The 17,855-nt window shown below is 56.5% G+C and overlaps 1 protein-coding gene across 1 annotated transcript; it reads left to right on the top strand.

Annotated features, from left to right (window-relative positions):
- The first annotated feature begins 6,734 nt into the window (after positions 1-6,734).
- On the top strand, positions 6,735-16,789 carry SIPA1L3 (signal-induced proliferation-associated 1 like 3). Its single transcript, XM_010567134.1, has 21 exons — positions 6,735-7,059; positions 7,278-8,840; positions 9,167-9,297; positions 9,457-9,645; positions 9,738-9,912; positions 10,011-10,114; positions 10,256-10,413; positions 11,360-11,936; positions 12,238-12,512; positions 13,156-13,404; positions 13,609-13,758; positions 13,866-13,993; positions 14,087-14,196; positions 14,359-14,789; positions 14,917-15,096; positions 15,218-15,380; positions 15,480-15,681; positions 15,768-15,914; positions 16,064-16,169; positions 16,428-16,509; positions 16,634-16,789. The coding sequence occupies exons 1-21, from the start codon at positions 6,948-6,950 to the stop codon at positions 16,781-16,783; spliced, it is 5,382 nt and encodes a 1,793-aa protein (XP_010565436.1). The 5' UTR covers positions 6,735-6,947; the 3' UTR covers positions 16,784-16,789.
- Positions 16,790-17,855: the final 1,066 nt, after the last annotated feature.

Genomic DNA, 17,855 nt, shown 5'->3' with positions numbered 1-17,855 from the left:
GAGCTGGGGAAGGGGCTGCTCCCCCCCCTCCTGCCACCAGCCCCTTTGGGGGCTGGGGGGCAGCTTCTGTGCCCTGTAGTGGAGCTCCCCCTGCAATGGGGGAAGGGCTGTTTGGGGGGGGGCACTGCTGTGAAGGGGGTCACCCCCCGCCCCAGCAGTGAAATCCGTGACTCTTTTGGGGAGCAGACAATGGGGCGGATGGGGCCCCCACAACCTGACCTCATTGAGGCTGGAGGCGCGGGGGGGTGTTCAATCAGCCATTCATCACCTGGGGGTTTGTGTTGAGTTTTTCCTTTTTTATTTAACTAATTTTAAATAAAAACTAAAAGCCACCCAGCAGCTGATGTCAGCGGGGAAGGGGACACACACACGGACACACACCCATGGTGCAAAGGCTTTAACAAACCCCCCCGCCTTTGTTAGGCTGTTCCCTGACTTCCTTCTTGTTTATTGATATTATTCTTTTTCTCCCTCAGCGCTCGACGGGGAGCTCGTAATAAAAGGGGCTACATCATCCTCACACTCGGCAGGTAGCTCCTTTAACCCCCCCGCCCCTGCAAACTGGGGGGGGGGGGGGCAACGGAGGTTTTTGGGGTGCAACAGGGCTCTGAAAGCTAGGAGAGAAGCTGGAGACGGGGGGCTTAAAGACAGCCCCCCAGGCGACCCCTGTGTTTTCCAGAGCTGCCTCCTCAGGGAGCAAATCAGCATGGGGAACTTGGAGAGCGCTGAGCGAAGGCAGCACGCCTCTTTTTGAGGTTAAACCGCGGGGGTTTGGGTATACCACAGGTCTGTTTTGGCTGCGAAATGCTGCTGGCAGCGAGGGGGGGAGACCCGGCAGTTGTATTTTTTTAGAGGGGGGGGGCCCACGGTGTTTTCTACTGGGACTCGGTGGGTGTTAACAGATAATTATAAATTCAAGTCTTTATTAAGTTTAAACTTAGTTCTGGCTTCCAAATTCCCCTCGGAAAAGATATTCCGCTGGAATTATTTTCTTTAAAGTGGGGCAGGGAATAACCAGAAACCCCCTCAAAAAACCCAGAGCTCCCCCCAAAACCAGCCAGGGTTTCTCTGCACTCACACCACACCCCCCCCACCCAAGCATGCCGAAGCGAAACTGCCACAGGATTATTCCCTTTGTCCCTGGTATAAATAGGATTTGTTTGAGCTGGGGGGGGGCGGAACTGTACAGATCCCGAAAGGTGGGATTTCTTTTTCCTCATATAGTGAAAAAATGGGTTAACTTGGCAAGATTTTGGCATGGGAAGGGGGGGCAAACCTGCACAGGTGCCACGTTGGCAGGAGCTTCAGCTTTGCCCAGTTCCGTTGGGGAAATAATAATAATAAAAAATAAAACCCCTCCCCGAGCGTTGCGAAGCCTCCTCCCGCCAAGGTCGGGGCAGCAATTAAACGCAGGGAAACGATCGGGATATTATGCAAATGAGCTTGGGGCAGCATTGAGGGGGGTGGGGGTCGGGGCACCCCAAATTTCCAGGCCGTGCTTTCAGTGCTGCAGTCCCGGTACCTGTTCCTAATTTTCACACACCCCCCACCTCACCAAAATGCTGCTGCGAAACCTTCCCGCAGGTTATCAAAGGCGTATTTTTATTTTCTTTTTAATTAAATCCCTGTCGTCAAACTTGCCTCGTCCTGACCTATTTGCAAGGCCGAGTCGGGGCTGTTTGCTAACGAGGCGCTGCTAATGAGGATACGCTGACGGGCTTTGCTTGAGACCTGCATCCTTGCCGCCATGTGAGGGGCCTTTTCAGTCTGTTTAGGAGTCAGGGAGGGGGGATCCCAGGCGACGGCCCGCCTTCACCTGCCCCCCCCTCATTAATTTCATCGCTGTAAAGCCCACTTTGCCTTAATTTTTGGCCAGTAACGAGGCTGATGTTACTTCCCACTTGCAGGCTCCAATGCTGCTTGGCTTTTTTGGGCAGAAGGATGGGCTTTTAGTTGTTTTTTGGAGGGGGGGGCCCACAAACTCGGCATGGATTTGGCTGCACTTCCCCGCCTGGCTTCTGCAGGTTGGTGCTTGCTGCTTGGGCGAGCAGCTCCGCTCAGCTCGCTTTGCCTGCTGCTTTTATCTGCTTTTGCTTTTGAGGGTTGGTTTCGGGGTTTATTTATCAGGTTTGGGCTTTTTTAGCAGCTTATATTCTCATTTAAAACCTCTCGCAGCAAAGCGATCACCATTCTTGTCTCCCTACCCCTTCCCCAGCTTCCACATTGCCCCTTCATTCCTCTTTCTTCTGGTTTTTGAGCTCCCCAGAGGTTTTTTGAGGAGCAGAAATCCCACATCCCTTGGAAATCCCAAGAACGGGGTGGCGGTTGAGGCCCTTGAGGTGTGACCCCATTTTTTAACAGCATTCCATGCTTCGGGAAGTTGCACGGGTCGATCGCACCGGCGTGAGCCCACCCCTTCCCTAGGTGAAACTTTAAACCATTTCTTTATTTTTCCTTTTAATCCAGAGTTCCTCGTCAAATTTGGACCCAAGGGACGCCAGGAGCACCGTAGGAGACCCCTCTTCCCACCCTCCACCCCGGTAAGGAGCTTTGCGCCCCTCCTCTTCATCACGGCTGTTCCAACAGTCGGACGCTGAGCCGGCCAGAAACCGTCGTCCCCTCCGGGCGAGGATTACAGCTCGTCCGACGTGTTTTTACAGTGAGACGTAGCATAAAAAAATAGATTTAACCCAGCAAAGGGGCCAAATCTGGGGGGATTTCACGGGGCGGGGCTGCATCTTAACAAGCTCTTTCGCTCCGGACAATAATTTATTGAAATATCCCAGTGTTTTGGCCAACCCTGTCCTCGGGCACTGCCATCCAGAAGTGAGATAGCCGAGATCTCCATGTTGGCACGTCCCCCGGAGCCCAGGCAAGTAGGAATTTGTCCGTATTTATGGCTGTGCTGAAAAAGCCTTTCGTTTGATTAATGTTAATTAAGTCGTCTCCATCAGATAAAGGACAGGGAGATGGATCGGCTTGCCGATGAGGTCCCGGCTCAGGTTTTATCCCCTTTTTCCCCCCTTTTTGCACTGAGAAAATTAATGGCGTTCTCATTGCCCGGTAATGGGGATGATTTGGCTTTAACCACCCCCTAATTAAGCACAAAGTTGCCAACCTCTTCACTTAATTGCTTTACTAATTTCTTCTCCGTCTTGGCCATCGGTTGGTTTTAGTCTTGGCTCGTACCTGGAGCCAGGTTTGGCTTGGGCCAAGCGTTGGGAAAGCCAGGGTGACCCCAGCCTCTCCCCAGCTAAACCCCTCTGCTCCTGAAGTATCTTTTTGGGGCTGTTTCATCCCAAAAGAGTCCCAGGATGATTTTTTTTTTTTTTTTCCTGAGGAGCGATGCAGGATGTATGCCTTGGCATCCCCTGTCGGTAGCAAACCTGTGCCGAGGAGGGGAGAAGGAGCCGGCAGCGAATTTTGGGGTGATTTTGATCTCATTTGGGGCCAACCAGGAGGCAGAAAGGACCACGCGGGTCATTAAATCTTTATTTTTAATTGGAAATAGGCAGGGTCAGACTTTCTCCTCTGGCTCACGAAGGCGTCTTGAATACGAAAGAGTTAAAAACTGTCGCTTAATTTATCAAAAGCCTGTGGTTAATAATTAAAACCTCTTTCCCTCCCCCCTCGTTAGCTGGGAAGGGCTGGGTCTTGCTTGTGCAAATTACAGCTTTGGCTCTGGAGCAGCAGGATTGGGCTCAAAAATCCCAATTTTGGGTTCCGCTGAGAGAGTGGGATTGAGCCGGGGGGGTTAAGCCTTTTCCTCAGTTTATTACCCTAAATTAGGTCTGTGGGGCACGATGCATCTCCTGAACCATCGCTTATCCCTGTGCTGGGACCCCTTGGAAGGATTCAGGGACCCGGTTCTGCCCGGTGCTGGCAAACCCGGCACGGTGCCACCGATGTCAGTGCCATCAGGTTTCCCCAACATGGCTAAAATAAAAAATTAACACCCTGCAATTAATCTTTCAGGCTTGTTCCGCTTTCCCTCAGCCTGTAGAGGCTTGGAGGGGGAAGAAGGATGTTGAGGGGGGGCTCTTCCCATATTTTATGCTAAGAAATAGGACGAGATTCCCTTGTGGATTGATTCCTGCCAGAGCAGGAGCCCAGCTTGGAGGATAACAACATCCTTAATTTGAGTTGCGGTGCTCTGGTGACGTAGAAATTGAATAATCGGATGCTGGAAATGTCGATCTGGGGAAGATCCCGGAGAGATTGGGGGTCTCCCCAAAACACAGGGCTGCCACAGGAATAAACAGGGAATAGACACCGCTAAAAACCTTGTGAGATACTAAACCGCTCTTTTTTTTGCTCTAAAAGTACCTCTGAAGCCCTAAAGGGCCGTAAGGAATGGGAGGCAATGTATTTTTTCATAGCCGGTTCAGAGGCCTCATGCAGCATCCGAGGAAGGAAAAAAAATCCCCCTAAATCTTCCCGGTTGGGGTCATACGACCGCAGGAAGAGGGGACCCATCGTCCCTGGCTGCAGGTTTATTCTTCTGCATCCCTTTTTTGGGAAGAGCATCCCAGGAATCCTGTATCCTCATGGGTACAAACCTCCTCCTAGGAGTTCCCCGGCACTTCATCTTCATCTTCCCTCTTCATCTCAGCGGCTGTTGGCAAGAGATTAAATGAGATTATTTCAAGAAGGGGATTAAAATGGGGGGGGGGGGGGGGGTATAGGAATAAGAGCCATGGAGCAGCCACCCGATTTGGGGTGTCGGGGCATGAGAATTGGCACAGAGTGGTCTTGGAACCCTCCTGGGTTAGGCTCTGCTTTGGTTTAAATCCCTAAATCTGGTTATTCCTCACCTCTCCACTGTATTTTAATCCAAATTTGGGTAATTTGGAGGCTTGCAGAAGGAAGGAGAGGGTCTCTCTCCTACCAGGCGCGATGCTCCGTAGCAGGATTCAGATGGATTTAATTAATCACCCGCCGATTCGCTGCCCGGGTGAGGGGCTTGCCGCTGGAGGAATGTCAGGCGCCGTTTTTGGGGCGGAAAGACAGATTTATTAATTGCCGATGTCTATTTTCAGCCTGAAGGGGTGACGACGGTGGGTGATGCTGCGGTTTGGGGGGAAACGCTGATGGTTTGTCAGATTAATCCAAAACCCTTGAGTTTTCCAGATAATGCAGGTATTTAGAAATCTGTTCCGAAGATGGGGTTGTTGGTTATTTTTGCCCAGCGACTCCAGATCTGGCATGGGACAGTGGGTTTTCGTCTCCAGCTCGTTTCCCAAATCAGAATGGGCTGAGGAGGAACTGGAAAAGCATCATCATCACCCTCTTCCTCCTCCTCCCACCCTGCTCCTGCTTGGCAAAGGGTAGAGTGTTTAGTTGATTTTTTTTTTTGGAGTATTTTTAGCTTATTTGGGGCCATTCCTCCCCAGATTCAATGAATAAGAGGGGGTTTTTGGGACACTGTGTCCCCACAGTAACCAGCGCCACTGTGGGAAGAGGAGTTTTCTTTGGAAAAAAGAGTTTTCTTTGGAGTTTTGGGGGGAATAGAGAGAAGCGTGTGTATTCTGCAAATATATCTTTACCCTTGGAGGAGCCGGTGAAGGGGAAGTTGATGCCGGGGCCCCAAAACTGGGCATTATACCCCAAAAAGCTTCAACTGGGAGCCCCGATCTCACCACCCAGCTTTGCCCAAGCTCCTTCCCACGGGATGTAGGGGAATTATTGCCGGTGAGACCTGGCATTGACAGCTGGGGATGCTCCTCTGAGAAGATCTGCCTTTGTACCTGCTGCCCGCTCATTAGGCTGCATTTAATTAAGACTTTCAGGTATTGATTTAACATCCCCTCCCAACAGATGCGATCTTAGCCGGCTTGCGGTGTAATTAGCGGGGATTAGGTGAGCACCGGACAGGAGAGGAGGCTTGGCCGCCGTGCCGGTGTAGGTTAATGCCCAACACAGACGGATTAAGACTTGTCTGTCCGTCTGTCCATCCCAAACCTGCCAGCAGTGAGCTGCCTCAGGGCTCTGGCTTCGCAAGATCCCAGTGGAGAAACTAAAGCAGGGTTGGCAAACTGGAGACAAGCGAGGAGAAGGCTGAGGGACTTGGGAACTCTTTCGGCAATCTCTTCCCGTACCTCTCAAGTGGATTGAGCTCAAGGAGCAAAATCCTTCCCCGTGCAAGAGAAGATCGGATTCGAGATCACCTGAGGAACCTCAACAGATACAAGTTATTGATCAACCATTTGGAGGCAGGAGTTGAAGGCAAGTTTGCTGGTGATACCCAACTGGGAGATGCTGTTGACTCTCTTAAGGGACAAGAAGCCCTTGTAGGGATCGGGATAAATCGGAGCATCGGGCAATGCCCTTAACAACATGCTCCAACTCTTGGTCAGCCCCAAATCGGTCAGGTGGTTGGACCAGATGATCGCATAGGTCCCTTCCAACTAAGTCTGTGGGACCCACTGAGGTCCATCCCTGAGTCCTGAGGGTCTTGCCAAGCTGCTCTTCCAGGAAAGTCATGGCAGTCAGGTGAAGTCCCCAGAAGACCGGAGAAAGGGGACTTTCCACTGGTTTTAAGAAGGGTGAAACTACTGACCTGTCTGCCTCCCCTCTGTGCCTGGGAAGATCATGAGAAAATCCTTCTCGAAGCTCTGCAAAGGCACGGGGAGGACAGGGAAGTGATTCAAAACAGCCAGCGTGGCTTCACCAAGGCCAAGTCTCATCTGACCGACCTTCTACAAGAGAGTGACTGGATCAGCGGACAAGGGAATGTGAATGGAGAACAGAGAAGGACTTGGGGCTACTGGTAGATGAAAAGCCCAAAAAGCCAACCGGATCCTAGGCTGCAGCAGAAGAAGCGTGGCCAACAAGTTGAGGGAGGTAATGCTCCCCCTCTTTTCCGATGAGATCCCACCTGCAGCGCTGTGTCCAGGGGTCTTCAGGACAAGAAGGATGTGGATCTGTTGGAGTGGGAGGCCACGGAGATGGTCGGAGGGCTGGGACACCTCTGCTATGAGGAAAGGCTGAGACCTGAGCTTGGTCAGCCTGGAGAAGGCGCCTGGTGGCTCTTCAATACTCATGGGGACAGACTTTCTAGTAAGGCCTGTCACGATAGGGCAATGGGGAATGGTTTTAAGCTAAAAGAGAGGAGATTTGGACTAGATGGAAGGAAGAAATTTGTTACGGTAAGAGTGGTGAGGTTGCCCAGAGAGGTGGGGGATGCTCCATCCCTGGAAGGGTTCCCTACCAAAATAATGCCATGGTGTTCACGCTTGCTATACTAACCCTCTGCTCTTCCCCCCTCTCCACTGTAGGATGGCTCAGGAGATGTGACAGCACCCAGCGTGAGCACCAATGCCAAGGAGAACCATGCAGCAGCAGTGCAGTGAAGCTGAGCGTCGCAGGGTTTCGCTCGCTGGAAGCCGGACGGCAGCGATGGAGGCCGTTCCAGCACGGCAACAGCAATGAAGGGCCCTGTCCCCCTGACTCAGCTCGGCTCCGGCACCGGACCATGAGCTCCCACCGCCCCCCGCGGCACGACGGCTCCGATGCCGAGGGTTGCCCAGCGGCATTTTGGGCGCAAAATGGCAGTGTGCCAATGGTGGGGGGTGAACCCCCTCGCCTGGCCACCACCACGCCAGCCGTGCCCAAAATGGGGGTGCGTGCCCGCATCGCTGACTGGCCCCCCAAGAGAGACGCTGTCAAGGACCCCCCTGTTGGCACCAGCCCGTGCCGGGAGGCAGCAGGCAGCCGGGATGCCGCTTGCTGCCGGGGTTTTGCCAGCGGGCAGCAGCCCCTCACCAGTGTTTCGGGCTTTAAAGCCCTTCACCGCCTGGCACGGCGGCGATCCAAGGACGTGGAATTTCAGGAGGGGTGGCCCCGTTCCCCAGCAAGGGGCTTGGCACCACTGCGGCACCGGAGCAGCAGCGAGGTGACGCTGAGCGAGTGTGACCCAGAGGAGCCGGTGGAGCCACGGGGGACCAAACTGGGGGGGGCCACTGGACTTTTCCGCGAGTATGGCAGCACATCCTCCATTGACGTGCAGGGCATCTCGGAGCAAAGCTTCTTCGATATGCTCAATGAATTTCGGACCAAGAAGCCAGATCGGCGAGCCGCAACGCCCGAGCGTCTTGGGGAAGCTGGTTTTCCTTTAGGATCATATTCCGGGATCAAGACGGAGGGTAGGAATGGGCCCCGGGACGAGCCATTGGTGCAGTCCAAGGAGAAACCCCGCAGGAGGTGTCCCAAAGGTGATGCTGGAGGCGAATCCATCTTCAGGAAGCTCCGGAGCAGCCGAAACGAGGGGGAGCCGGGGAAGGAGCCAGAGGAGCTGCGGGCACCAGAGCCAGGCAAGGCTTGGGTGTGCCAGAAGAGTTTCGCCCACTACGACGTGCAGAGCATGCTCTTCGACCTCAATGCTGTGGCTGTCAATCGTGCCGTGGTAGCCCAACGGCGAAACACCACCACAGGCGCCTCGGCCGCTTCGGCCACCACTGTTCGTGCCGGTGGGTTGGGAGGATCGGATCCAGCATTCGCCAGCACCGAGGACCTTAACTGTAAAGAGAATTTGGAGCACGATGTGGGGGATAACACCAGCAACGAGCTTCTCCTCAGCTGCCCCCATTTCCGCAACGAGATTGGCGGCAGCGGCGAGCGCAATGTCAGCTTCTCCAAAGCCTCGGCGGGGTCCCCCGGGGTCCCCACGGTCGAGGGGGGCTTCCTGGAGCCTGCCCTCGATGTACGCCCCACCAACGCTGGCGTCTCGGTGCTGGAGGTCCCCAAGGAGCTGCAGAGGAACCCCAATCGGCTCAAGCACTACAGCGTCGAGCACGTGGACCTCGGTGCTCGCTATTACCGGGATCATTTCCATGGCAAAGGTGAGGGGGGGCACTCTGGGGGTATTTTGGGGGGTCCACAGCCTCGCCTCATTGCTGCAAGAGCCTGGGGGACACTGATGCTGGCCTTTACATCCCCTGTAAGGATCAGAGGGTGCAACCTGCTCTTAAAGCCCCCCTCGAAATCCTTCCTCAGAAGCAGGGGAGGGTTGGAATGTCACTGGGGTACACCCAGCTCCATCCCCACCTCACCGTTACGGGGCTGGGCTGGTAGGAAAGGTCACAGTGATGACTCCTCTGTCCCCCCCCATCCGGCTCCTGTGTGTCTGCCCCCGCCGTGCATCTTCCATCCCTGTTTTTCTCACCAGAGCACTCTAACTACTTCGGGGTGGACGAGAAGCTGGGCCCGGTGGCTGTCAGCATCAAACGGGAGAAGCTAGAAGACCACAAGGACCACGGCCCCCAGTACCAGTACAGGATCATCTTCCGGACCAGTGAGGTATGTTGCCGTGGCACGGGGACGCGAAAACCAGTTTGGGAATAGGAAAACGTGCCCGTGGGTCTGTTCCCGCAGGGGCCATGCCCGGCCCAGTGGAAGGTCTCTCTTCCCATCAGGACTCACCTCCCTTTTTCCCCCACCCCCCTTATTTTTTCCCAGCTGGTCACCCTGCGTGGTTCCATCCTGGAGGATGCCACCCCTACTGCCACCAAGCACGGGACAGTCCGGGGACTCCCACTGAAGGATGCCCTGGAATACGTCATCCCAGAGCTCAACATCCACTGCTTGCGCCTCGCCATCAACACGCCCAAGGTCACCGAGCAGCTCCTCAAACTGGACGAGCAAGGGGTGAGTGGCAACAGGGACAGAACGGGGGTCCTGTCAGCTCCTTAGAGGGGGCAGGGGGGGAACGTGGCTGACCCCCCCGCTCTTCCCTGCAGCTCTGCCGGAGGCACAAGGTGGGCATCCTCTACTGCAAAGCCGGGCAAAGCTCGGAGGAGGAGATGTACAACAACGAGGATGCAGGACCCCCCTTCGAGGAGTTCCTCTCCCTCCTTGGGGAGAAGGTTTGCCTGAAAGCCTTCAGCAAGTACGCGGCCCAGCTGGACACCAAAAGTGAGTAACACGGGGTCCCATTCACGGTGAAAAGAGGTGGGTGGGACACACGGGGACCCCCACCTACTTGACCACCTGCCTCCCCCCCGCCCCTGCAGCCGACTCCACCGGCACCCACTCCCTCTACACCACCTACCAGGACTACGAAATCATGTTCCACGTCTCCACTATGCTCCCCTACACCCCCAACAACCGGCAGCAGGTAACTACCCCATTCCCAAACTGGTTTTTGCCCCACCACTGTGGATTTGGGGCTCTCCGTCCCCAGATCGTGCACAGGCATGGTGGTTTGGGGACTGTCTGTCCGTCTGGGGCTCAACCATCCTTTGTGTTATTGCTCTAGCTGCTGAGGAAGAGGCACATAGGGAATGACATCGTCACCATCATCTTCCAAGAACCCGGAGCTTTACCTTTCACCCCCCAAAATATCCGTTCCCACTTCCAGCACGTCTTTATCATCGTCCGAGCCCACAACCCCTGCACTGACAACGTCTGTTATAGGTGAGCCCCCGTACACCCCCTGCCACAGCCTAACTGTGTCCAAGGGGCTCTAGATTCGGGGCCTGCCTACAGCTGGGGCAAGGGGCTGTTTGCCTCACATGAGGGTGGCATGGAGGTTTCTCCCATGCTTCCGACTTCTTTAAAGCAACTGGGGCACCGGAATAGGGGTGAAGGCAGTCAAATCCCGTTGGCGGCCAGTCCCTGTGGCTCAGTATTGGGTTAATATCATTATCAGTGATCTGGAGGAGGGGATCGAGCCCACCTTGGGTTTGCCAAGTTGGGCAGAAGCATTGGATCTGCTTGAGGACGGGGCAGGAAGGCTCTAAAGAAGGATACGGACAGACTAGATCGATGGTCTGAGGAAATTCAACAAGGCTGAGCGCCGGGTCCTGTGCTTGGGTCACAAGAACCCCAGGCTGGAAAAGGTTCAGCTGAAGATGGGCCAGCACTGTGGCCAGGTAGCCAATGGCATCCTGGCGTGTATCGGGAATAGTGTGGCCAGCAGGACTAGGGGAGGGATCGTCCCCCTGTGCTTGGCACCTCAACTGCCGTGGTGGCTTCTGGGCCCCAAGAGAGATTGAGGTGCTGGAGCATAGCCAGAGAAGAGCAACAAAGCCGGTAAAGGGTCTGCAGAATGAGTCCTGTGAGGGCACTGCACTGGGGGAGGTTTAAATTAGATATTAGGAACGATTCCTTCACGGAAAGGGTTGTTGAGCACTGGAACGGGCTGCCCAGGGAAGTGGTGGAGTCGCCATCCCTGGAGGGATTTAAAAGACGTGTAGATGTGGCGCCTGGGGACATGATTTCATGGTGGACTTGGCAGCGTGTGGTTAAAGCTTCGACTCGATGATGATCTTAAAGGTCTTTCCAACCTAAGTGATTCCGCGATTCTGTAATTTTATCAAAGCCAAGTGACCCTAACCAGTTCTCCTCTCCATCCCCCAAGCGTGGCTGTCACCAGGTCCAAAGACGTCCCACCCTTCGGACCCCCCATCCCCAACGGCATCACTTTCCGCAAATCTGACGTCTTCCGAGATTTCTTGCTGGCCAAGGTGATCAACGCGGAGAATGCCGCTCACAAATCGGACAAATTTCACACTATGGCTACTCGAACCCGGCAGGAATACCTGAAGGATCTGGCTGAAAACTGCGTCACCAACACTCCTATTGATTCCGCTGGGAAGTTCAACCTCATCTCACTGGCTTCCAAGAAGAAGGAAAAGACGAAAGCCCGAGCCGGGGCCGAGCAGCACAGCGCAGGGGCCATTGCCTGGCGCGTTTCTGCTCAGGATTTTGCCCAGGGAGCAGAGATCGCTTGCGCCTTGGGTATTTCCAATGAATTCGTGGTCTTGCTTGACCTCAGCGCGAAGGAGGTGGTCTTCAACTGTTTCTGCGGGGACGTCATCGGCTGGACCGCCGACACTTCCACTGTCAAGATCTTCTATGGCCGAGGAGATCACATCTTCATCCGGGCGGCCGAGGGTGGCCCCGAGGACATCAAGGAGATTGTGCAGAGGCTGAAGGTGAGCCTCCAAAACCAAAAAACCTTGACCTCCATCCCCTCCCCAAGTTTGTGTAGGTCCTACTTAAATGCAGATGACGTGCTCGGGATGTTTTCCAATGCAGAGGAGATCTGGGCTTTGGGAAAGCGGGGGAAAAATCCCCTCTGAGGTGGTGGGGAAGGGCTGTGGTGGGGCCGAGGCTGGCTGCAGGATGAGAGGTGGGGAGGATTTGAGGGTTGTCGAGCAAACGGATTTTGGAGGAGCCATGTGGTGGGTGTGAGCCCCCTCTCTGCTGTCCGTCTGTCCTTTCCTATGACCCCAGGTGATGACAGACGGCTGCGAGACAGTGGACATGACCTTGAGGAGGAACGGGCTGGGCCAGTTGGGCTTCCACGTGAAGTATGATGGGACGGTGGCCGAGGTGGAGGATTACGGCTTTGCCTGGCAGGCTGGTTTGCGGCAGGGCAGCCGGTTGGTGGAGATTTGTAAGGTGGCGGTAGTAACCCTCACCCACGACCAAATGATCGACCTCTTGCGGACCTCTGTCACGGTTAAGGTCGTCATCATCCCACCCCACGAGGATGGAGCCCCTCGCAGGTAGGTGGTGGCTTTGAGGGGGGACACACACCAAGAAGCCACCATCGCCATCTGCCCCTGCAAGCCCAGCTTTTCTCCCAAAGCTTTTGTGAGCAAAGTCCCCCGAGCAGCCAGGGATTGGTGGGGCATGGAGCAGACCTCACCCACAGGGACCTTCCCGTCCCTGGCGTGGGCATGCAAAGCCTAATTAAAACCAATTAATGATGGACAAAGTTCTCCAGGCTTTGGAGAATATCCCCTTTCTGTCACTTAATACAGTGCCCCATCCCGCTCACAGGGTTCAGACCTTTCATCATGGAAAGCTGGCGGCAGACCCCTTGCCGGCAGGTTTTTGGGGGGTGGGGGTATTTTTGGGTTGGGGCATCCTGCTTTTCCCCTGTATGCGGCTAAGTCAGTCACGTCCACGCATCGGGCAGGAAGGTGAGACCACTGATACGATTAATTAATCATTAAATTGTAATTAAATAGCCTGGAAGGATGTTGCTTTGCCCGGGATGGGATGGTTCTGGCTAAAGTCCTGCCAGGCACCGGTTTCAGTGGCACTGGCCAGCTTCATGTGCCATAAACACAGAGTGGTGCCAGCTTTGGTGTTTATGGCATGAAGCCAGCAGTGCTTATGGCATGATTGCCACTGGTTTCACAGGGGCTGGGCTGAGTCCTTGGAGATAAGCAACGCGGAACCGAAGGGAGAGACTGAGAATCTGCCGTCTGGCTACCGCCCGCCGTACCGGAGCAACGCCGGCTGGCAATGGAGTGGGCCGGCCTCACACAACACGGCTCCGGCTAGTAAATGGGCTGAGCCACTGGCCCTCGGCCATGGGCAAGCGATCAGCCGGTCAGCCAAGCAGCCCACTGTGTCCTACCGGGAGCAGCAGCCCCTGCACAGCAAGAGGTGAGGTACTGGGATGGGGGCAAGGACAGCGGCCGAGCATGGCCCAGCTCCAGGTTTTGACAGAGAGCGGCTTCTCTGCACCCTCCCCAACTCAATTCCAGCTGTTGGCCGGCAGCTGCTGGTCTTGCCCACTCTGGAAGCGTGGGCAGGAGCAAGGACAATCCCTTATTTTCCGCTTCTTCCCACATGTATCTGTGGAGCCAGGCCAGTCAGCTTTCCCGAAACCCCCCATCCCACCTCCTCCTCGCCGGCAGGAACAGAGAGGGCGCAGCCGTACCGGCAGCCCTCAGGCAGCTTCTCCGCACCAGGCAGCGCCGGGACAGCCTACGCTCGCTATAAACCCTCTCCAGAGAGGTGGGTGACCGTTGCGGGGACCCTCTGGGGTCCCATGGGTGCAAATCAGGGAGGAACATCAGCATTTTGGGGTGGGAGCTCAACCCGTCCCCCCTTTCCCTTTGCAGGTATGTTGCCTCGCAGCGGCCACCATTGCCATTTGAGCCACACACCGGCCACGACGGCCCCTCCAGCGGTGACTCCTCATCCGGGGGGCTCAGTAGCCACGAGAGCACCATGGAACGGCACAAACCGGGTACGGTAAAGCGGGTAGAGCCAAGGGACGTCGCACTGTCACCCCTGCGATGGACCTTTGGGGTCAAGGGTGGCCTCTCTGGTGACGTTGCAGAGCCGTTGTGGCACGTGCCGGCACAGTCCAGGTTGCCGGGAAGCGGCGGGAGCAAACGATCCGGCAGGCAGGAACCGACAGGCAAGGATTCTCCCAACCGGCACTCCAAGGTGAGCCATCCCTCAGGCTCAGAAGCTCCAGAGTCCCTCACAGAGACTTTGGAAGCAATGGGGTGATCTGTGGGAGCCCCCCCCCCCACTTTGCCCCTTTTGGGGAAAGCCCGGACGTGAGGGTGAATGGGCAAGGGGGGGTTGCTGTGGCTGTCCCAGCAGGGTGACACGCAGTACTCGAGCCACTCCAGCAGCAACACGCTCTCCAGCAATGCCTCCAGCAACCACAGCGACGACCGTTGGTTCGACGTTCCTGATCCCATCGAAACCGAACCGGATCCCCTCTCCAAAGGCGGTTCCAGCGACAGCGGCATCGATACCGCACTCTACGCCTGCAGCCCTGCCGGCAGTGGCAGTGGAGGGGCTGGTCCCAAACCCCCCCGCCCAGCATCGCAGAGGGACAAGGTTCCCAAAACCCCTTTGGCATCCTATGCCGGTTTGCAGGATGATGGTGTCCATCCCGGTGACAAGAAGAGGGAACCATCCCCAACTGTCAGTACCGGCAGCCAGGGTAAAAGCTATCGGCATAAAGCAGGGACCCCCGGAGCCTCGGGGACCCCTGGCAGCAGCCCCGATCCTTTCAAGCAGCCCAGGTAAGAGCCCCCCCCCGGCATGGGGAAGGTACTGCATCCCCCCCCAGCCTTTGGTGGGGGGAGGGCAGTGCGGGGCATGATGCCTGCACCCCTTTTCCCCATGGTAAGCCTCGCTTGTCTTCCCCAGCAGCTCAAACCCACGGCTGGGCTACCCTGGCTACAAAACCCCCTTGGCCGAAACCCCCCGGCCCCCCCACGCCTCCCAGCTTTCTGCTTCGGTTCCCAAATCCTTCTTCTCCAAGCAGACAGTCAGGAACAAACATGCCACAGGCTGGAAACGTGCCAGTGACGCACCGGATCCCAAAAAGTAAGTGCCAGGGAGGGGGGATGGTGAAGGCTGCGGGTCTTGGACCCTCTAAAAAGGATCTTATTGGGGGGGATGATGAGGGTGGGGTCCCGGCACTGTCTCAACCCCCTCCGTGTGACAGGCAGGTGGACGCCAACACCAAGAACGTTTTTGGGCAGCCGCGACTGCGAGCGTCGCTGCGGGATCTACGTTCCCCCCGTAAGAGCTACAAATCCACCATCGAGGATGACCTCAAGAAACTCATCATCATGGACAGTGCCGCACCGGAACCGGAGAGAGCTGGGGTGAGCCGGGCTTTGTCCTGGGTTAAGGTGGGGGTGGGGCGGGGGTGTCCTTTTGCTGCAGGCGGGAGGTCACCCCACTTTCTTTTGGCCCCTGCTTAGTCCCCACAGAAAGGGCTCCAGCGGACACTGTCGGATGAGAGCCTGTGCGGCGGGCGGCGGGACGTCGGTTACGCCGCCGGCGCGACAGCAGCAGCATCCTTAGACACCGATGTCCTCTTCACCAGCGCCTATCCCTCCAGCACCTTGCCTAGCCGCCGGCAACACCCCCCCACTGTCAACGGCAGCCTCCCTGAGAAGAAATGTGAGCGAAAAGGGACACGGGATACGGATTTTTTTGGGGGGGGGTGGGGGTGTCGCTTGTCCTGATGGCACCTCTTGTCACTGCAGCTGCCATCTCCGCCTCTGAGCTGTCCCTGGCCGAAACACGGGACAAGCCCCCCCTTCGCCGGATCGATCCCGGGATGATGCCTTTGCCGGATACGGCAACCGGGCTGGAGTGGTCCAGCCTGGTGAATGCCGCCAAAGCCTATGAAGGTAGGGCTCTGCCCGCCCCCCCAAAAGCCTGTGTGTGTGTCCCCCACACACAATGCGTGCCCCCCATTTTGGGGTGCAGGGCTCCCTCCATCCCCATCTGCGGTGGGGGGGCGGGAAGATGGATGCTGAGGCGGCAACTGCCTTCGCAGTGCAGAGAGCCGTCTCCCTCTTCTCCCTCACCGACTCGGCGCTGAGCCCCGACCCCCCTGTGCCCCCTGAGAGGCAGCTGACGCCACGGGGGGGGCCCCCCCTCAGGTATGGGGCTGATGGGTGAGTGGCGGGGGATCCCGTGGGTTCCCTGTCCCTCCCCCTCAGGTATGGGGCTGGTGGGTGAGTGGCAGCGGTGGGGGGGACACACTACCCCAGGGTCTTGGGTGTCTCCTGTCTCCCCCCGCCTCAGTTACGGGGCAGGAGCGTGGGGGCCACCCTGGGGTCCTCAGTTGTGGGGTCGGGGGGGGGACGACACCTCGGGGTCCCCAGGTCCCCCCAAGGGCATCCGTCTGTCCCCTGCAGCCAGCCCCCGCCCCTGGACCTGCCAGGGAAGGTCTCCCAGTTAGAAGCCATGTTGAAACAGCTCCACAGTGACCTGCAGAAGGTAAGGGGCTCAGAGAGGTGGGGGGACTGTGTGTCCCTGTCCCCCCTATCAGAGCACGCTGAGTAGTGGGGTGTCATTGTGTGTGTGTCCCCACCACGGGACCCCCCCTTTCCACCCCCCCCAGGAGAAGCAGGACAAGGTGGTGCTGCAGGCGGAGGTGGCCAACCTGCGGCAGAACAACCGGCGGCTGCAGGAGGAATCGCACTCGGCTGCCCGGCAGCTCCGACGTTTTGCCCGGATCTTCTCCGGCGCAGTCGAGAAAGAAGAGCTGTGAGCGAGGGGGGGGCTCCCCCCCCCCGGGGACCCCCGGGGACACTGACAACCCCCGCCTCCCTGGGTCACTAATCTCCCTGGGGACACCAGCCCCCCTCCCACCCCCCTCCCAGGGCTGGCTGGAATGTCCCTATGGGACTGGGAGCAGCCTGAAAGGACTGAGGGCATCCGTATGGGACTGGGAGCATCCGTATGGGGTCAAGAGCATTGCTATAGGGCCATGAGCCACCATACTGGGCCAGGACCATCCCTGCAGGGACAGAAGCAGCCCTATGGGACTGGGAACTTCTATACGGGGCCACGAGCCTCCATATGGGACTGAGGGTATCCATATAGGGACAGGATCATCTATATGGGGCCAGGAGCCACCACAGGGGACTGAGAGCCTCCATCTGGGGCCATGAGCTTCTATAGGGGGCTGAGGGCATCTGTATGGGACCAAGAGCCTCCATATGGGACTGGGAGCCTCCATATGTGCCCAGTAGCCACCATATGGGGCTGGGAGGCACCCATATACAGCCAGGAGCAGCAGGCAGGGGCTGGAGCTGGGGTAGGGGGGTGTTTCACTGCAAAGGCAATAAGGGGGTGAGAGTCCCCCCCAGCCCATTTTTTTTGGGTGCAAACTCATGAATAATAATAATGAATAATATAATAATTAAATAATAATAATCTTCCAGGAGAGTTTGAGGCGTAACGAAGAACCTAATGAGCACTTTCTCAAAAAAAAAAAAAAAAAAACACAACAAAAACAAACAAAAAAAAACAAACAAAAAAAAAGAAAACCTAAATTATTTTCTAGAGGAAACAACGCCCCGAGTGGCTCAGGAAGGGTAAAACCCCCCGCGTGCCCCCCCCCAAGTCCTCCCCCTCTCCCCAAATCTTCTTTATAAAACACTATATTTGTATAAATTGCACCGTTTCTAACCTTATTTTTGCCTTTTTTCTATCCATTTTCTGCACTGGGGGGAGGTGGGAGGGGGTAAGCAGTTGCCGGGTGGGGGGGCAGAATGGGCATTGTGAACCCTGCTGGTCCCCCCCCGCCCCCCCCGCCCCTCAGCGGCCCCCAAGCGGGC

This window comes from Haliaeetus leucocephalus, unplaced genomic scaffold, assembly GCF_000737465.1.
Source record: "Haliaeetus leucocephalus isolate CR32 unplaced genomic scaffold, Haliaeetus_leucocephalus-4.0 Scaffold227, whole genome shotgun sequence".
Lineage (NCBI taxonomy): Eukaryota > Metazoa > Chordata > Aves > Accipitriformes > Accipitridae > Haliaeetus > Haliaeetus leucocephalus.
Note: the sequence above shows the minus strand (reverse complement) of the source record. Positions and strands in the feature narration are given on the sequence as shown.

Coding starts and splice junctions, on each gene's coding strand:
- SIPA1L3 (XM_010567134.1), top strand. CDS start 6,948: ATGGTCGGAGGGCTGGGACACCTCTGCTATGAGGAAAGGCTGAGACCT. Junction 9,913..10,010: donor GGCCCAGCTGGACACCAAAA/GTGAGTAACACG, acceptor CCGCCCCTGCAG/CCGACTCCACCGGCACCCAC. Junction 16,170..16,427: donor CGGGGGGGGCCCCCCCTCAG/GTATGGGGCTGA, acceptor TGTCCCCTGCAG/CCAGCCCCCGCCCCTGGACC.